This window comes from Rattus rattus, chromosome 2 (genome assembly GCF_011064425.1).
Source record: "Rattus rattus isolate New Zealand chromosome 2, Rrattus_CSIRO_v1, whole genome shotgun sequence".
NCBI classification, from domain to species: domain Eukaryota; kingdom Metazoa; phylum Chordata; class Mammalia; order Rodentia; family Muridae; genus Rattus; species Rattus rattus.
In genome coordinates, this window is record NC_046155.1 from 37,354,869 (window position 1) to 37,373,048 (window position 18,180).

Consider the following 18,180-nt stretch of genomic DNA (forward strand, 5'->3'; position numbering starts at 1 on the left):
GGAGAGCAGGAAGGCGGATCCTGCCTCCTGCCTCCACTACACTTGACTATAGCAATCTTAGCCCAAAGGAACAATGTATTTATGAACTGAAGAGGTGCTCGCTGGTACCCTTCATACAGACCACACAGACATTCTGAGGTAGAGATGGAGTCCACGTCAGAAAAGGAGACAATGAACGAAGCTTCACTCCTGTGGGCACCACTCGCCCTGGAATCAGCTTCATTCGCTGTTTACTTCCGGTTTTGGCGTACCGGCTCTAGATGCCACACGAACAACACCCGTCTGGGCCCTTAATCTGAAAAGAAATCCGTGTTTTTGAGGGAAGTGCTACGGGGGGAAGACAAAGTGTGGCCAAGTGTGCTTGACAGGACATAAGCTGGGCTACAGGAGAAACGGCAGAGTAAGCAGGTGCGGGGGTTTGTAGGAGAAGCAGTGGCTTCTAGGGATGAGCGGGGCTTTTGTTGGGCACAGGTACTTGGATATTTTTCTTTGAGTCAGGGTTGTCCATGCTGGTCTCAAACTACTAGGCTCAATCAGTCCTTCTGCCTCAATCTTCTAAGTGGTTGTCACTTCAGGCGCACGTCACTTCTTCAGGCTTGGGCATTTCAATAGGATCAGGGGCTCATAAGCAGAAATATGGCTTGGTAGGGAGGTAGAGAGGCAAGGCTTTGACGGGGGGGACTGGATCTGAGAGGCAGGGCTCATGAAGAGCAGAACTTCCTAGAAAGCACAGGAGTTTGTAGCAGGTGAAAGCTTGCTGGAAGGGCCATGGCTTGTAGAATGAGCAGAGCTTGTAAGGGTGGGCCTGGGCCATACATGTGAGCAGGGCTTCCTAGAGGGACCCAGGCCACGCAGGAGGCATGGGATCTGGTAGACTACAAGTCAGGTAAGAATTAGGAGGAACAGAGACATGAGGATAGGTGCTTATATGGGGCAGTGAGGCGTTGAAGAGGGTCAGCGGTTTCCTATGGGGAACAGGAATCTGTGAGTAGATAAGGTATAACCATATAATGTGCAGTCATAAAAATTCAGCCTAAAGAAAACTCCAGGAACCCCCACGGGTGAGGCCAGCTTGCAGCCTGGGCACATGTTAGAACTCTTGGGATAGACAGTTCCAACTTCATACATGATTAAATGCACATGTACTTACTTCCTGGCTTTTTTCTCTCTCTCTTTAAGCTGAAACAGTAATGTAGATAACACAAACTAAGAAAGTTTCTCTTCCCAGGTCTAGCCTCAAATCATGAACAAACTCACTTGCATCTGCCATTGTCTCCTGGCCTGCTCCGGAAGAGGTAGTAAGTAGTGGACTTCAGATCCCACAGCTTAGCCATGAGACAGGAGCATGGCTTCTTAGGAGGGTCAGCGTTTGTGAGGAGCAGGCTCAGTATGAGGACTGGGCTTTGTGTGGAGAAGCTACTTTAAACAGAGTAGTGCTTCATGAGTGCAAAGACAGGGTGAAGGCTGCAGCCAGAAGGGTCTTCTCTTCACGAGGAAGAGGGTTTCCAGAGACAGTTGGGTTTCCAGGTGGAAAAGAGCCACTTAGGGAGGAACAGAGTTCAGGGAGAAAAGCAGGAAGGCTATGCTGTTTTGTGAGGGAACAAGAGGTGGGAAAGAGGAGCCTGAGCCTGGCTTGTAAGAGGGTAGGCTTGTAGGGTATTATAGCAGGCTTCATGAGAACCATCCTCTTCAAGGAGGGACCAGCTTGGCAGAAGCAGGATGCTGTAGATGGAGGGCCCTGTCATTTCCACAGAGGCTTTGAGGATGGGCTAGGGCCTGTTCAGGAGAGGGTTTGCAGGGTGAGCAGGGTAAGAAGTGGGATTCTGATAGGTGGAATGGGACTCCAAGGGAAGTCTGTGGCTTTGGGAGAAACAAGGCCAAATTGTTATTACTAGGTTTTAGGGTGAACTGGAGCTTTTAAAGGGATGTTATACTGGCCAGAGCTTGGGGAGGAGTAAGTTTCGTTAAGAGGTACAGGCCACTATCTGGAGGCATCTTTATAGGGTGAGGACCTGGGAGAGAGAGAGCTTAAAGAATGTGCAGGGCTATATGGGAGAGACAGGTTTATAAGGAGCTTGATGTCTGAAGAAAAAGCTTTAAGAGGAGGAGCCCCAGTTGGCCTGTAAGAGCCTTGTAGAAAGAGTGGGTCTTCCCAACGAGGGTAGATTGAAAGAACGGGGTAATTTCTCTCATCGTGTCACAGCTTAGCCATGTTGGACATGATTCCCCACCTTGACTCCAGGATAGCTATTCAGTCTCCAAAGCCTATTGCAGGAGTTTGATTGCTAAGGGCTGTTTTACTTGGCTTCCAGGAAATATCCCCTGCATATTCCCAGATACAAATAATAATAATAATAAAATAATAATAATAATAATAATGATAAAGATGAACTGGTCAAGCCCAGCTTGAGCACAGGACCCTCCATGTCCTTCAAAACTAAAAATAGCCAAAACGGTGTGAGGAGAAATACAGTGAAGTCCCAGGCAAACTGTGATCTCTTTTTTCAACTGCAAATGCAGAAAGTGATTATCAGTTTATGCTAAGTATGTTTTCCTCCCTGGGGCAAGGCTTTACCAGGTCCCCTAGCTGTCCTTCCAGCAGGCCAGCTACTGGTCAGTGACACTCGAGGAGGATGAAATGTGTCCATGTACCCCATGTGCAGGATCCTCCATGCTCTTTCCTACTCTGAGCGTCCATAGAGAAGCAGAGGGCTTGGGCTCTACTGACTTTGTAGCTCACTATTGTATCAGTGGAGCACAGGGAGGAGCCGCTGGCAACTTTCTGACTCAGAGTCTTTCTTACTAACTAGAATCTCTGAAGCAAGCGGCATGCAGTGTGCACGGCAACACAGCTGAAGGTTGACCCTGATGGCTCCAGCCACACCACATAGGCCCGAATGCTCTGGCTTTGTGGATTTTGGCAACTGGGAGCAAGTCCCCACCGTTCCTGACTTGTACGGTGGGGCTACTAACAGAATGTATCTCAGGGGGCTGTATCAGAACTAAATGAGCTAATACACATAAGAGACTTCGAGTGACGCACACCAGAAATGTCTTAACATTCTTTGTCATTGTCACCAGACATAGAAAGGTAAAAGTTAGGTGTGATTCCTAAATACAAGTCAGGCTTTGTGTCATCAGCTATGAGAGCCCTTAGGTCATTAAGCATTGCTTTGAAGACATTAAAAAATAAATCTGCCTCCAATTAACCAAGCAGCCGCCAGCCAGCCAAACAACCACCCAAGAAACTAGCCAGGAAAACTCAAAGCCAAGTTCTTTAACTGGTAGAGGAAGTCTTTTGAATGTTTTGAGACTCTTTGCTCCATAATTTTGCTAAAGATTCCCTGGTTTGAATAATTTGCTATGTGTGTGTAGACACCTGAAGTATTAGGGAAGGGGCGGACTCATCTTCAGAACAGCTCTGTAACATTCTCATTTCTAGTCTCAAATACTCAGATAAATCTCAGGAAAACCTGCTTTGGAAATGGCACTGAAACATTTTTAACAAAGGTAGTGGTCTACATCAAGTAAACATTAACAGGCCAACAATAAATATGCAATCAAAAATTTAATAACAAAGATACTATTTTCAACATGGTCAGATATACACAGCTAAGCCCAGAGTTAAAAAAAAATGTTCCAGCTCAACAGTACAGTCATACAGTTTTATACAGAACATTCAGAAGATCAACAGAAAATACATATGAGCACACAAATAAAAAAATATTTAAAGAGAATCTCTAAGCAGCATATTCTTCCTGCAAAACAGACATAGACCTTGTACTGATTAAATATCTACGAGTGCTTTTCCTTTACAAAAATACATAGATTCTTAATAGACTAAGTCATTAACAATGACCTGGTAATTCTTTCACTTCAATTTGAATGATTCATAAGCTAAATCTTACAACCACAAAAAGGTTTTTACTTGTATAAGATGTTAACCACTTTTGACAAAAGCTTAAAATAGTTCATATTTCAAAATAAAATTAGCAACATAACTTTACAATATATTCTGTGCTAGATTTAATAACCATGAGGGCTATTCTAGGAAATGATCGCTGTTGAGTTGCCAGACGCAGGAAAGTGAAGGAACACGTACCCCCCGCCCCCACGCTCTTGTCCTGGACCACAGCTTCATAAGGACACTTAGGCCCCCACCCCACTCTGAAAAAGACTGCAAAAGAAAAATGGCCTCCAACAGAGCCAGGGTGACCTCCAACAATGTGAATGTGTGGAAAGAGCTCCTTCTGGACTTGTGTCACACTAGACTTTGTACAGATGCTCCCAGAGTGGTCAGTCTTCGTCTGTGCGACAGAAGAAAACCAGACCTGGTATTCAACATGTCTGTGGAAACCTGCCTTTTTGTACCATGGGAAGCGGCCTGAGGAGAGGTACAGTTGCAGAATTTACAGCAGTTATTTTGATCTTTAACTTTTATTATTTTCTGAAAAAGTCTCCAAACACTTTAATCCTACTGGAAAGTATGATGGCCAGCAAACTTACTACTTATGGAAATCATACTCCAGGAAGAGAAGCACTTGCAAATGACCTGAGAAACACTACCTCACACAAAACAATAAGGTCCCTACTGTGTAAGGGTATTTTGTTTTTTTATCTTAATTTCATGTTTTTGTTTTTTAATTAAAATACAATGAGCGAAGCTTATTAAGTGAGTCCAAACAACTGGTGATTCTGGTCTTTGAAGTGCTTCTAAGTCCTTAGTGCATTTGACGACTGTTCCATTTGTCATGAACAAGACCTAGCAGACATGTCCCTTATTGCTTTCCAGAGAGGTTACATGCTGGAAACAATGGTAGGAGCATTTCAAGTTTCTGTGATTCTAATCCAGAAAAGAAATTTTGGCAAATTCATACCAATATTCTACTGGTATAAAGCTTAGTTTTCTAGAGAATTCCTATCCAATCAAAGGAATGGATGAGGGATGAGGCTCAGTTGTAAAGTGCTTGCACACCCAGGACGGCTGCGAGGGTTTGTCAACTCTGCTGAGGCTTACCTCAGGCTGATTTAATCTCAGCATGGTGCAAAGCAGACTACCAACCCCAAGAATGGCATACTGGGATACTTTTCAGTGCTCCTGTTTTGTCAAAATTTGGCCACATGGCTAAGGTTAGTGATAAGGAAGTGGCTGCTGAGAAACACTTTTAGAGAAAATACAATCACAGGCCCTGTGGAATTTCACTTTTAAAACCAACAAAAGCACTTCTGTAAGTCCAGCAGGATGTACTGTGTTCTACACAGGCTTGTCAGCACTTCCACTATCTGTAAACCCAGCGGACTGTTGTACTGTGGCCCACATAGGCAGGCCTGCCGGGACTTCTATTGTTAAAGTCTGTCTTCAGTGGAGCTAAACAGGCATAGTTCCCTTCATACCACCTCCACAGAATAAAATGCTTTTTAAAATTTAAAAATCTCAATTTTGAATTTCTTCTATAAGTTTGTATTCCTTCCATTTTTCACAAGGAGAATATTTTTATTGTTTACTTTTCTCATATTTGAGGATTTTCTAAGACCTACCAGATGATGCTGAAAACAAACAAAAAACCAAACCAAACCAAACCAGTGAAGATCTGAAGGGAAACCACGCCCACTATAGCAAGAAAGACACAACTGACTCATTCCATCAAGAAAACCCACTGCGGTGCCTTCATTGGTAAGATTTTAGAGCTCAATCAAGGTTACTATTGCCCACTTTCCATCAGGTTACACAGTTTCTATCTTCTGGACTGTCCAAACTGTCTCTAACATGGTAACTAACAGTAAAATGTCTTTGGTGATACCTATATTCTTACAAAACTTTAAAAAGATTACTTTAGCTTGTAAGTGCCCATTTGCTATGAAACCATTTATGAAACAGGACAGATAACTGGAGGCTTATGCAGGAAACCTAGACAGAAATGCACTTGAGCAGTGAGGCACTTTCATTTATAGTCAGTAAAGCTTAACAGTTCACAATGTTCTAGAACACACTTGTTCTGTTTTCTTAAGGACTCAGTTTAAGTTAACATTTGTGCTAACTCACCACATCTGTACAGTGTGACATATTGGTATGGGCTTATGCCTAGTGAATAAAGAGTGTTTAAAAGCTGTCAAAACCGTAATTCTAGTCCCCAAACCTCGACTTGCTATAACCTCACCAATAAGCCTTTAGTTTATTTCTAATCTAGAGAAAGGGACATTTCTCTCTCCCTCTTAAGTGATGCCATTACTGCAACTTAGGGTGACTTTTATAGACCACAGGCGTTCTTTACATTCAAGACTCCATGGCCCTCCCTCACATGTCTCATTTTAAGGCAGGTAAAACAGGTAACAAAATCTCCTCTGGAGAAAGAGTTCTTTAGTTTACTGCTTAAGGAACAACAGATTGAAGAGTAACTGACTTATTCTTGTGTTTATAGATTCAGATGGTCATTCCTGGAGATGAAACTCAAGGGGGGTTGTTAGCAACTCTGTATATGTAATGCTGGCTACAGTGCCTGTTTGTGGGTTCCTGACAAGGGTAACTGGAGCTCAGTGCATATCACACCAGACAACAAAGTGCTGCACACTTGGTGGGTATCTTAGGCGAGGATGGCTGAAGAAGCCCAAGTCCATGTTCCCTCCCTTATGAGGCCACCTGTCCTCAATGTTATGCTTTGGCACGTAGTGTATTGCATTTCAGTGAACACGTCAATGCAGAAACATTAAAGGAATTGTGATAAGACTGCATTCTGATTACTGTTTCCTACATAGTCCTTGGAAAATAGTCATTACATGTGATCAGGCAACAAGCAAAATTCAAAGAGCCCTTGTATATAAAATTCGCCTACGGCCTTAAATTTTGGTTGAGGAGCCAAATAACCAACCCTTAGCATGCGGCTTTGAAAATGGTTTTGACTTAATTAAAATTAACCTTCACATGTAAAACAATTATCTAAATGTGATGAATTGTAAGACCTTTTTCTTAAGGATAACTAGGAATTAGGTTTTGCAAAACAGCAAAATAATTTCTGTAATTAGATAATAAATTCAGTTTTTTGGTCAAGTGTTACAGTCTTTTCTACACTTTATAGAGTAAATCAAATGCCTTTTAAATCTTGCTCGTGAGTTCTTCCAGAAACATCCAATCCAACAACATGAAGTTAACTGCTGTGGCCTTCTAATACAACAACTTTAATACAAACTTTTGGACTTAAAAATGTAAGGAAAAATAATAATTATGAAACAAACCAAGACTGAGCGACGTTCTCAGAGCTGCACAATGCTCACTTCTGTGACGTACTCTGGAACCAAGACAGCATTAACCTGTGAAATATCTTACTGGGAAACGTGAGCACCCATGTTCACTGTGAAAAAAGGACTGTGGACCCAGAGTGCTCGTATCCGATGTCCCAATGTCCCTCTTCCTCTCAGAACTTAGCTGGTTTCAAGCAACCAGCAGACACATTCCAGAGTTTTCTTTTCCTGTTTTGAAACAGCTATGTATTTTACAAGATCTAAAATGTTTTTCATGTAGTAAGGTAACAGAGGAGTTTGACTTGCAGGCTAATTTCAAAATGAATGGAAGACTTAACCAAACTGCCAACATCAAGGACATCAGCATAGTTCTGACTTCTGATCCACTCACCTTTAATGAACTCAGCTAAAACAGTAACTCCACCAACCCCTGGTTACCACAGAATTTAGAATAACAGTATCCCCAAACCATTAATTTTGGTTAGCATATTTATCTACTACCTGGTGTTTCCTTTGTCCTGTGCATATGGTTTGGAAACGTGATAAGCAGCTAACAATCCGAGATTGGAAATCCATGAAAAGGTGGATGTTATCTAAAAAACCCCAGTATTTAAAATCACCTTATACAACCCTCTGCAATCCACGATCCACACCTAAGGCCAACTTAAAAAAGCAATGCTTTCACAAAATGGCATCAATGATACAATCATGGACACATGACATTGGCTAGACAGTACTCACTTGCCTAAGACAGGAACGAATGTTACTTACACATTTATTTTATTAGAAGTTGATATGATCAGCTGCCAACATTATGAACTTCAGTTGTCCAAGTCACGTGTTTCAACATGAAGGCCTAACCCAATTTCCTGTGCAATGGTAGACTACCCAGTGGCTTAGGACATCTCCAACTGCAATGTGCTCTGGTCAAAAAATAACTGGAATTCTTCACAAAAGACTTGCACACTCAAGAACAAGCTGGCATTTTGGTTTTTTTTTTTTTTTTTGGTTGTTTATTCTTTTTTACATAAAAGTTTACCAAGAATAGGACAGTGGCTCAGAAACCACTTTTCTAAATATATTCTTATACAAAATAATTTCCAAGATATAATTATACTAGGTTCTTGTACAGTACTCTATTTTAATAAGAATAAAAGTATTAAGTATGTGAAAACTGCAACACCACAAGGATTGAGCCATTTTACTAGTGTAATTAACATTAGAACAACCTTGCAACAGGCAAGCAAAACACTGAGAAAGCAGAGTCGCGGCTGGACCTCACTCGCTCCGGCCACGCCTTGCACACTGAGACAGCATGAGTATGTGCAGATGGTCAGTGGCGGAAGGGCACTTGGATGGCTCCTAATAGAAACAACATGAAGGACACTGACAATTGAGACAGACAATGGCCTTATGTGCATGCTGAAATCAGATTGTGTCTCTCGAGTCCACACACCATTCACTGTGCAATCTGTCGATGAGTAAACAAATAGTGCAGGATTCATTCAGTGCAGCCGGGGCCTGGGCCTGGGCCTACCCGAAATCAATTCTTGGTCGATACTGCAATACCATCGGGTAGGACTGTAAAGAAAAAAAGGCATGAATAAGACTGTGTTTACATGAAAACAATGCTTACTACAGAAAGTCTTGAAGAATTGGGTATTTACATTTTCTGATAATAGTGATTACAAAAGTTAAAATGTAAGCTGTCATTCACGATTCAAATTACTACCAGTACATCTCTCCCTCCTTCCTCTCCTTGCCCTCCCCTCCCTTCCCACACAGGGCCTAAGGAGGACTACAAACCGCATGTCCCCAGCAACTTTGTGGGGCTGAGGTTTGAGCTGCAAATTCTCCTTAACCACACAAGAGTTAAGAGACCCTATTCTGCTACTCAGTGAAACTGGAGTTCCCACACTACTGTTCACACATTTAGGATTTATTTGGAATGCTGGTTCACAGTACTGGGTGTTAATGAAATGATGGCCTCCTGTCAGTCCGCGTCAGTGTCACAGCTGTGCACGGCCGACCCAAAGCCTTGCATCTCTGAGTGCTCGTCTATGTAGAAAGCCTCTGGCACCCAGTCACTACCACGGCTCCAGTCACTAGCACAGCTCTCCCAGTCACCTACCACAGCTCCAGTCACTACCACAGCTCTCCCAGTCACCTACCACAGTTCCAGTCACCTACCACAGACCTACCACAGCTCCAGGGAGATGGAGGCAGGCCCCACGCTCCTCCCCATCTGCTTCACTTCACCTTCACTGCAGCAGAGAACCAATTTATCAGACAGTCTGGAGAACCAGTGATTTTCCTCTTCTCAAATCTGCAGGTCCCCACTTTTTAAGTGAAATTCAGTGCCCAAAATATCAAGGGACCAAGCGAACCCTGAGACGGCCAATAGTCTGCTATCTCTGGATAGGTGGGTACGAACCAGATCAAGAGTTCTGTGTACCCAAATCCCGTGGGAGGGAGAGGTAAACCTTCAGAGGGGCAGACACACCTGGGAAGCCAGAAGAGACTACACTCTGCCCACATTTCTGACTCCAGAGGAAAACACCTAACGCCATCTGGGACCCCGGTGCACAGGGGCTCCTGGAAAAGGCGGTGCAGGCCCTCCTGGTTGCCGCCCTCACGGAGAACTCAAAAGCAACCACCCACGAGCAAACTTGAGCCGCGGGACCAGAGGTAAGACCAACTTTTCTGCTTCAAGCAACCTGCCTGGTGGACTCAGGACACAGGCCCACAGAAACAGCTGAAGACCAGTAGACAGGAAAGACTACACGCCCGAAAGCAGAACACTCTGTTCCCTTAACTGACTGAAAGAAAACAGGAAAACAGGTCTACAGCACTCCTGACACACAGGCCTATAGAACCGTCTAGCCACTGTCAGAAATAGCAGAATAAGGTAACAACAAAGACAGCCTGATGGCGAGAGGCAAGCACAGGAACCCAAGCAACAGAAACCAAGACTACATGGCATCATCGGAGCCCCAGCAAAGCAAACACTGAATATCCAAACACACCAGAAAAGCAAGATCTAGATTTAAAATTATATTTGATCATGATGCTGGAGTACTTCAAGAAAGACATGAAAAACTCCCTTAGAGAAATGCAGGAAAACATAAATAAACAAGTAGAAGCCTATAGAGAGGAATCACAAAAATCCCTGACAGAATTCCAGGAAAACACTATCAAAGAGTTGAAGGAATTAAAATGGAAATAGAAGCAATAAAGTAAGAACACAGGGAAACAACCCTGGATATAGAAAACCAAAGGAAGAGACAAGGAGCCATAGATACAAGCATCACCAACAGAATACAAGAGATAGAAGAGAGAATCTCAGGAGCAAAAGATTCCATAGAAATCATCGACACAACTGTCAGAGATAATGTAAAATGGAAAAAGATACTGGCCCTAAACATACAGGAAATCCAGGACACAATGAGAAGATCAAACCTAAGGATAAGAGGTATAGAAGAGAGTGAAGACTCCCAGCTCAAAGGACCAGTAAATATCTTCAACAAAATCATAGAAGAAAACTTCCCTAACCTAAAGAAAGAGATGCCCATAAACATACAAGAAGCCTACAGAACTCCAAATAGATTGGACCAGAAAAGAAACTCCTCCCGTCACGTAATAGTCAAAACAGCAAACGCACAAAATAAAGAAAGAATATTAAAAGCAGTAAGGGAAAAAAGTCAAGTAACATATAAAGGTAGACCTATCAGAATCACACCAGACTTCTCGCCAGAGACTATGAAAGCCAGAAGATCCTGGACAGATGTCATACAGACCCTAAGAGAACACAAATGCCATCCCAGGTTACTGTATCCTGCAAAACTCTCAATTAACATAAATGGAGAAACCAAGATATTCCATGACAAAACCAAACTTACACAATATCTTTCTACAAATCCAGCCCTACAAAGGATAATAAATGGTAAAGCCCAACATAAGGAGGCAAGCTACACCCTAGAAAAAGCAAGAAACTAATCGTCTTGGCAACAAAACAAAGAGAAGAAAAGCACACAAACATAACCTCACAACCAAATATGAATATAACAGGAAGCAATAATCACTATTCCTTAATATCTCTCAACATCAATGGTCTCAACTCCCCAATAAAAAGACATAGATTAACAAACTGGATACGCAACGAGGATCCTGCATTCTGCTGCCTACAGGAAACACACCTCAGAGACAAAGAGACTCTACCTCAGAGTGAAAGGCTGGAAAACAACTTTCCAAGCAAATGGTCGGAAGAAGCAAGCTGGAGTAGCCATTCTAATAGCGAATAAAATCGACTTTCAACTAAAAGTCCTCAAAAAAGATAAGGAAGGACACTTCATATTCATCAAAGGAAAAATCCACCAAGATGAACTCTCAATGCTAAATATCTATGCTCCAAATACAAGGGCACCTACATACGTAAAAGAAACCTTACTAAAGCTCAAAACACACATTGCACCTCACACAATAATAGGAGATTTCAACACCCCACTCTCATCAATGGACAGATCATAGAAACAGAAATTAAACAGAGACATAGACAGACTAAGAGAAGTCATGAACCAAATGGACTTAACAGATATTTATAGAACATTCTATCCTAAAGCAAAAGGATATACATTCTTCTCACCACCTCATGGTACTTTCTCCAATATTGACCATATAACTGGTCATAAAACAGGCCTCAACAGATACAGAAAGAGAAATAATACCATGCATCCTATCAGATCACCACGGCCTAAAGCTGGTCTTCAATAACAATAAGGGAAGAATGCCCACATATACAAGGAAGTTGAACAATGCTCTACTCAACGATAACATGGTCAAGGAAGAAATAAAGAAAGAAATTAAGGACTTCTTAGAATTTAATGAAAATAAAGGTACAACATAACCAAACTTATGGGACACAATGAAAGCTGTGCTAAGAGGAAAACTCATAGCTCTGAGTGCCTGCAGAAAGAAACAGGAGAGAGCATATGTCAGCAGCTTGACAGCACACCTAAAAGTTCTAGAACAAAAAGAAGCAAATATACCCAGGAGGAGTAGAAGGCAGGAAATAATCAAACTCAGAGCTGAAATCAACCAAGTAGAAACAAAAAGGACCATAGAAAGAATCAACAGAACCAAAAGTTGGTTCTTTGAGAAAATCAACAAGATAGATAAACCCTTAGCCAGACTAACGAAGAGGACACAGAGAGTGTGTACAAATTAACAAAATCAGAAATGAAAAGGGAGACATAACTACAGATTCAGAGGAAATTCAAAAAATCATCAGATCTTACTACAAAAGCCTATATTCAACAAAACTTGAAAATCTGCAGGAAATGGACAATTTCCTAGACAGATACCAGGTACCGAAGTTAAATCAGGAACAGATAAACCATTTAAACAACCCCATAACTCCTAACGAAATAGAAGCAGTCATCAAAGGTCTCCCAACCAAAAAGAACCCAGGTCCAGATGGGTTCAGTGCAGAATTCTACTAGACCTTCATAGAAGACCTCATACCAATACTATCCAAACTATTCCACAAAATTGAAACAGATGAAGCACTACCGAATTCCTTCTATGAAGCCACAATTACTCTTATACCTAAACCACACAAAGACCCAACAAAGAAAGAGAACTTCAGACCAATTTCCCTTATGAATATCGACGCAAAAATACTCAATGAAATTCTGGCAAACCGAATCCAAGAGCACATCAAAACAATCACCCACCATGATCAAGTAGGCTTCATCCCAGGCATGCAGGGATGGTTTAATATACAGAAAACCATCAACGTGATCCATTATATAAACAAACTGAAAGAACAAAACTGCATGATCATTTCACTAGATGCTGAGAAAGCATTTGACCAAATTCAACACCCCTTCATGATAAAAGCCCTGGAAAGAATAGGAATTCAAGGCCCATACCTAAACATAGTAAAATCCACATACAGCAAACCAGTGGCTAACATTAAACTAAATGGAGAGAAACTTGAAGCAATCCCACTAAAATAAGGAATAGACAAGGCTGCCCACTCTCTCCCTACTTATTCAATATAGTTCTTGAAGTTCTAGCCAGAGCAATCAGACAACAAAAAGGAGATCAAGGGATACAGATCGGAAAAGAAGAAGTCAAAATATCACTATTTGCAGATGATATGATAGTATATTTAAGATCCCAAAAGTTCCACCAGAGAACTACTAAAGCTGATAAACAACTTCAGCAAAGTGGCTGGGTATAAAATTAACTCAAATAAATCAGTAGCCTTCACTCTACAAAAAGAGAAACAAGCCGAGAAAGAAATTAGGGAAACAATACCCTTCATAATAGTCCCAAATAATATAAAGTACCTCGGTGTGACTTTAACCAAGCAAGTAAAAGATCTGTACAATAAGAACTTCAAGCCTCTGAAGAAAGAAATTGAAGAAGACCTCAGAAGATGGGAAGATCTCCCATGCTCACGGATTGGCAGGATTAATATAGTAAAAATGGCCATTTTACCAAAAGCGATCTACAGATTCAATGCAATCCCCATCAAAATACTAATCCGATTCTTCAAAGAGTTAGACAGAACAATTTGCAAATTCATCTGGAATAACAAAAAACCCAGGATAGCTAAAACTATCCTCAACAATAAAAGGACTTCAGGGGGAATCACTATCCCTGAACTCAAGCAGTATTACAGAGCAATAGTGATTAAAAACTGCATGGTGTTGGTACAGAGACAGACAGATAGACCAGTGGAATTGAAGACCCAGAATGAACCCACACACCTATGGTTACTTGATTTTTGACAAAGGAGCCAAAACCATTAAATGGAAAAAAGATAGCATTTTCAGCAAATGGTGCTGGTTCAATGGAGGTCAGCATTAGAAGAATCTAGATTGATCCATTCTTATCACGGATAAGAACAAAGCTTAAGTCCAAGTGGATCAAAGACCTCCACATCAAACCAGATACACTCAAACTAATAGAAGAAAAACTAGGGAAGCATCTGGAACACATGGGCACTGGATAAAATTTCCTCAACAAAACTCCAATGGCTTATGGTCTAAGATCAAGAATCAACAAATGGGATCTCATAAAACTACAAAGCTTCTGTAAGGCAAAGGACACTGCTGTTAGGACAAAACGACAACCAACAGATTGGGGAAAGATCTTTACCAATCCTACAACAGATAGAGGGCTTATATCCAAAATATACAAAGAACTCAAGAAGTTAGACTGCAGGGAGACAAATAACCCTATTAAAAAATGGAGTTCAGAGTTAAACAAAGAATTCACAGCTGAAGAATGCCGAATGGCTGAGAAACACCTAAAGAAATGTTCAACATCTTTAGTCATAAGGGAAATGCAAATCAAAACAACCCTGAGATTTCACCTTACACCAGTGAGAATGGCTAAGATCAAAAACTCAGGTGACAGCAAATGCTGGCAAGGATGTGGAGAAAGAGGAACACTCCTCCATTGTTGGTGGGATTGCAGACTGGTACAACCATTCTGGAAATCAGTCTGGAGGTTCCTCAGAAAATTGGACATTGAACTACCTGAGGACCCAGCTATACCTCTCTTGGGCATATACCCAAAAGATGCCCCCACATATAACAAAGACACATGCTCCACTATGTTCATAGCAGCCTTATTTGTAATAGTCAGAAGCTGGAAAGAACCCAGATGCCCTTCAACAGAGGAATGGATACAGGAAATGTGGTACATCTACACAATGGAATATTACTCAGCTATCAAAAACAATGACTTCATGAAATTCATAGGCAGATGGATGGAACTTGAAAAATATCATCCTGAGTGAGGTAATCCAGTCATAGAAAAACATACATGGCATGTACTCATTGATAAGTGGATATTAGCCCAAATGCTTGAATTGCCCTAGATGCCTAGAACACATGAAACTCAAGACGGATGATCAAAATGCGAATGCTTTACTCCTTCGTTAAAAGGGGAACAGGAATACCCTTGGCAGGGAATAGGGAGGCAAAGTTTAGAACAGAGGCAGAAGGAACACCCATACAGAGCCTGCCCCACATGTGGCCCATACTTATACAGCCACTCAATTAGATAAGATGGATGAAGCAAAGAAGTACAGGCCGACAGGAACCAGATGTAGATCTCTCCTGAGAGACACAGTCAGAATACAGCAAATACATAGGTGAATGCCAGCAGCAAACCACTGAACTGAGAACGGGACCCCCGTTGAAGGAATCAGACAAAGGACTGGAAGAGCTTGAAGGGGCTCGAGACCCCATATGAACAACAACGCCAACCAACCAGAGCTTCCAGGGACTAAGCCAATACCCAAAGACTATACATGGACTGACCCTTGACTCTGACCTCATAGGTAGCAATGAATATCCTAGTAAGAGCACCAGTGGAAGGGGAAGCCCTTGGTCCTACCAAGACTGAACCCCCTGTGAACATGACTTTTGGGGGGAGGGCGGTAATCGGGGGAGGATTGGGAGGAAGGGGAAGGGGTTAGGGGGATATTGGCCCGGAAACCGGGAAAGGTAATAACAATCTAAATGTAAATAAGAAATACTCAAGTTAATAAAGATTAAAAAAAAAAAAAAAGAAGTAAGACTGATCGATCTCCAGGCCTTAGATGCCCTCTCAGCATTCACATGCATGCCACACACTGAGAAGACTCCATGCTGCTGTGTACTAACTTCCAGCTTGGACAGAACAGAAGTAGGGAAAGAACCCTAGGACTTGTTCAGCTGAAGAAGCTCTTAGCTTCATGACGCACTGTCTTGGGCAGGAGGGCAGCAATGATCCTGTCCCATTTGTTACTCGCCTGAAATTCTGACTGACCAGAAACACCTACTTCCTGATTAACAACAGTTTAGCTAACTTTGTTAGGTTAAATAAAATCTTGTTGAAGTATGGAAAGGTACATTTAACTTCATAATTTAATAATGCAGAGTCTCATAACTAAGATGTTACTTAAAGTCTTGTGAAAACAGAATTCTGGACATACATGAGTAGGTCTTTGTTCTGAGGAAACATATACGGACTAAAACATTTTGTGACTACTTGCTATTATATGATTTATTTTTAATCATTTTATTTAAAATAAACTAAGGTGCATATAAGCAGAGAAAGAGGAGACAGGAAATGTGAAATATTAATTGGTAAATCTAGGTAAAGGATTGAAGTAATTGCTTCAGATTTTAATTTTAAAACATCAAACTACAAAGCTAGTAGTAAAGTTAGTGCCAACACTAGATTTTATCCAGTGCCTTTCAGCATACAGTGATCTTTAGAGAATTCCATACTAGTCTGTTATCTGCCTGTTTCCTCTACATTTTATATCATTCTTACGGTTCTGATAAAAAAAAAATTCTACCAGATCTTGACATTATCCTTTTAGTATAGTATTTAGTATAGTATTTAATACCTTTGTATTTATATTCAAAGTGAAATTTGGTTCCAGTTTTTAAAAAAGATTTTATTTTTATTTTAAAATTATGTGTATGTGTGTGCCTGTGTGGGGGTCTGTGCACACATGAGTACAGGTAACCAAATTGTCCACAAGAGGGTGTCCATGCAGCCACCTCATGTGGATGCTAGGACTGAACTCTGGTCTTCTGCAAGAAGAACACACGCTCTTAATGCCTGCACCACCTCTCCCAGCCCTTGGCAGTAGCTGCCGAACTACATTCTCTTGTCAAGCTTACTGTCATAGTGATGATTTACTGTCATAGTGATTTTGTCAAGCTTACTGTCATAGTGATGATCTTGTCAAGCTTACTGTCATAGCGATGATCTTGTCAAGCTTACTGTCATAGTGGTGATCTTGTCAAGCTTACTGTCATAGTGATGATCTTGTCAGGCTTACTGTCATAGTGATGATCTTGTCAAGCTTACTGTCATAGCGATGATCTTGTCAAGCTTACTGTCATAGTGGTGATCTTGTCAGGCTTACTGTCATAGTGATGATCTTGTCAGGCTTACTGTCATAGTGATGATCTTGTCAAGCTTACTGTCATAGTGATGATCTTGTCAGGCTTACTGTCATAGTGATGATCTTGTCAGGCTTACTGTCATAGTGATGATCTTGTCAGGCTTACTGTCATAGTGATGATCTTGTCAGGCTTACTGTCATAGCGATGATCTTGTCAAGCTTACTGTCATAGTGATGATCTTGTCAGGCTTACTGTCATAGCGATGATCTTGTCAGGCTTACTGTCATAGTGATGATCTTGTCAGGCTTACTGTCATAGTGATGATCTTGTCAGGCTTACTGTCATAGTGATACTGTCATAGTGATGATCTTGTCAGGCTTACTGTCATAGCGATGATCTTGTCAAGCTTACTGTCATAGCGATAATCTTGTCAGGCTTACTGTCATAGCGATGATCTTGTCAAGCTTACTGTCATAGTGATCTTGTCAAGCTTACTGTCATAGTGATCTTGTCAAGCTTACTGTCATAGTGATGATCTTGTCAGGCTTACTGTCATAGTGATGATCTTGTCAAGCTTACTGTCATAGTGATGATCTTGTCAAGCTTAGTGTCATAGCGATGATCTTGTCAGGCTTACTGTCATAGCGATGATCGTGTCAGGCTTACTGTCATAGCGATCTTGTCAAGCTTACTGTCATAGCAATGATCTTGTCAAGCTTACTGTCATAGTGATAATCTTGTCAGGCTTACTGTCTTGGTGGTGATCTTGTCAAGCTTACTGTCATAGTGATGATTTTGGGAGAACTTAAATTTTTACTTTCTTACAACACTGTTATCTGCGATGAGGTGTTGAAGAATGAAAAGGAAGTGAGGGTACAGTTGCAGATCTGTCTTACTCCAGTGTCCTTCATCACTCAGAATCAGAGCCAAAGAGCAACTTCATCTCTTGGGAAACAGACATCAACACGAAGAAAAAGGAGAAGCCAATGTATCCTGGGCTACAGCTACACACAAGGTTATC

At 41.4% G+C, this 18,180-nt stretch overlaps 1 protein-coding gene across 3 annotated transcripts in view; it reads right to left on the reverse strand.

Moving 5' to 3' along the window:
- Positions 1-3,549: 3,549 nt before the first annotated feature.
- Pcgf5 (polycomb group ring finger 5) overlaps positions 3,550-18,180 on the reverse strand; it is a 117,496-nt gene continuing 102,865 nt past the window's right edge. For all 3 annotated transcript variants that reach the window (XM_032891883.1, XM_032891882.1, XM_032891881.1), the window contains exon 9: positions 3,550-8,817. In XM_032891883.1, the coding sequence (XP_032747774.1) occupies positions 8,770-8,817 (48 nt within the window). In that variant the 3' untranslated portion in view covers positions 3,550-8,769. The remainder of the gene's footprint in view (positions 8,818-18,180) is intronic.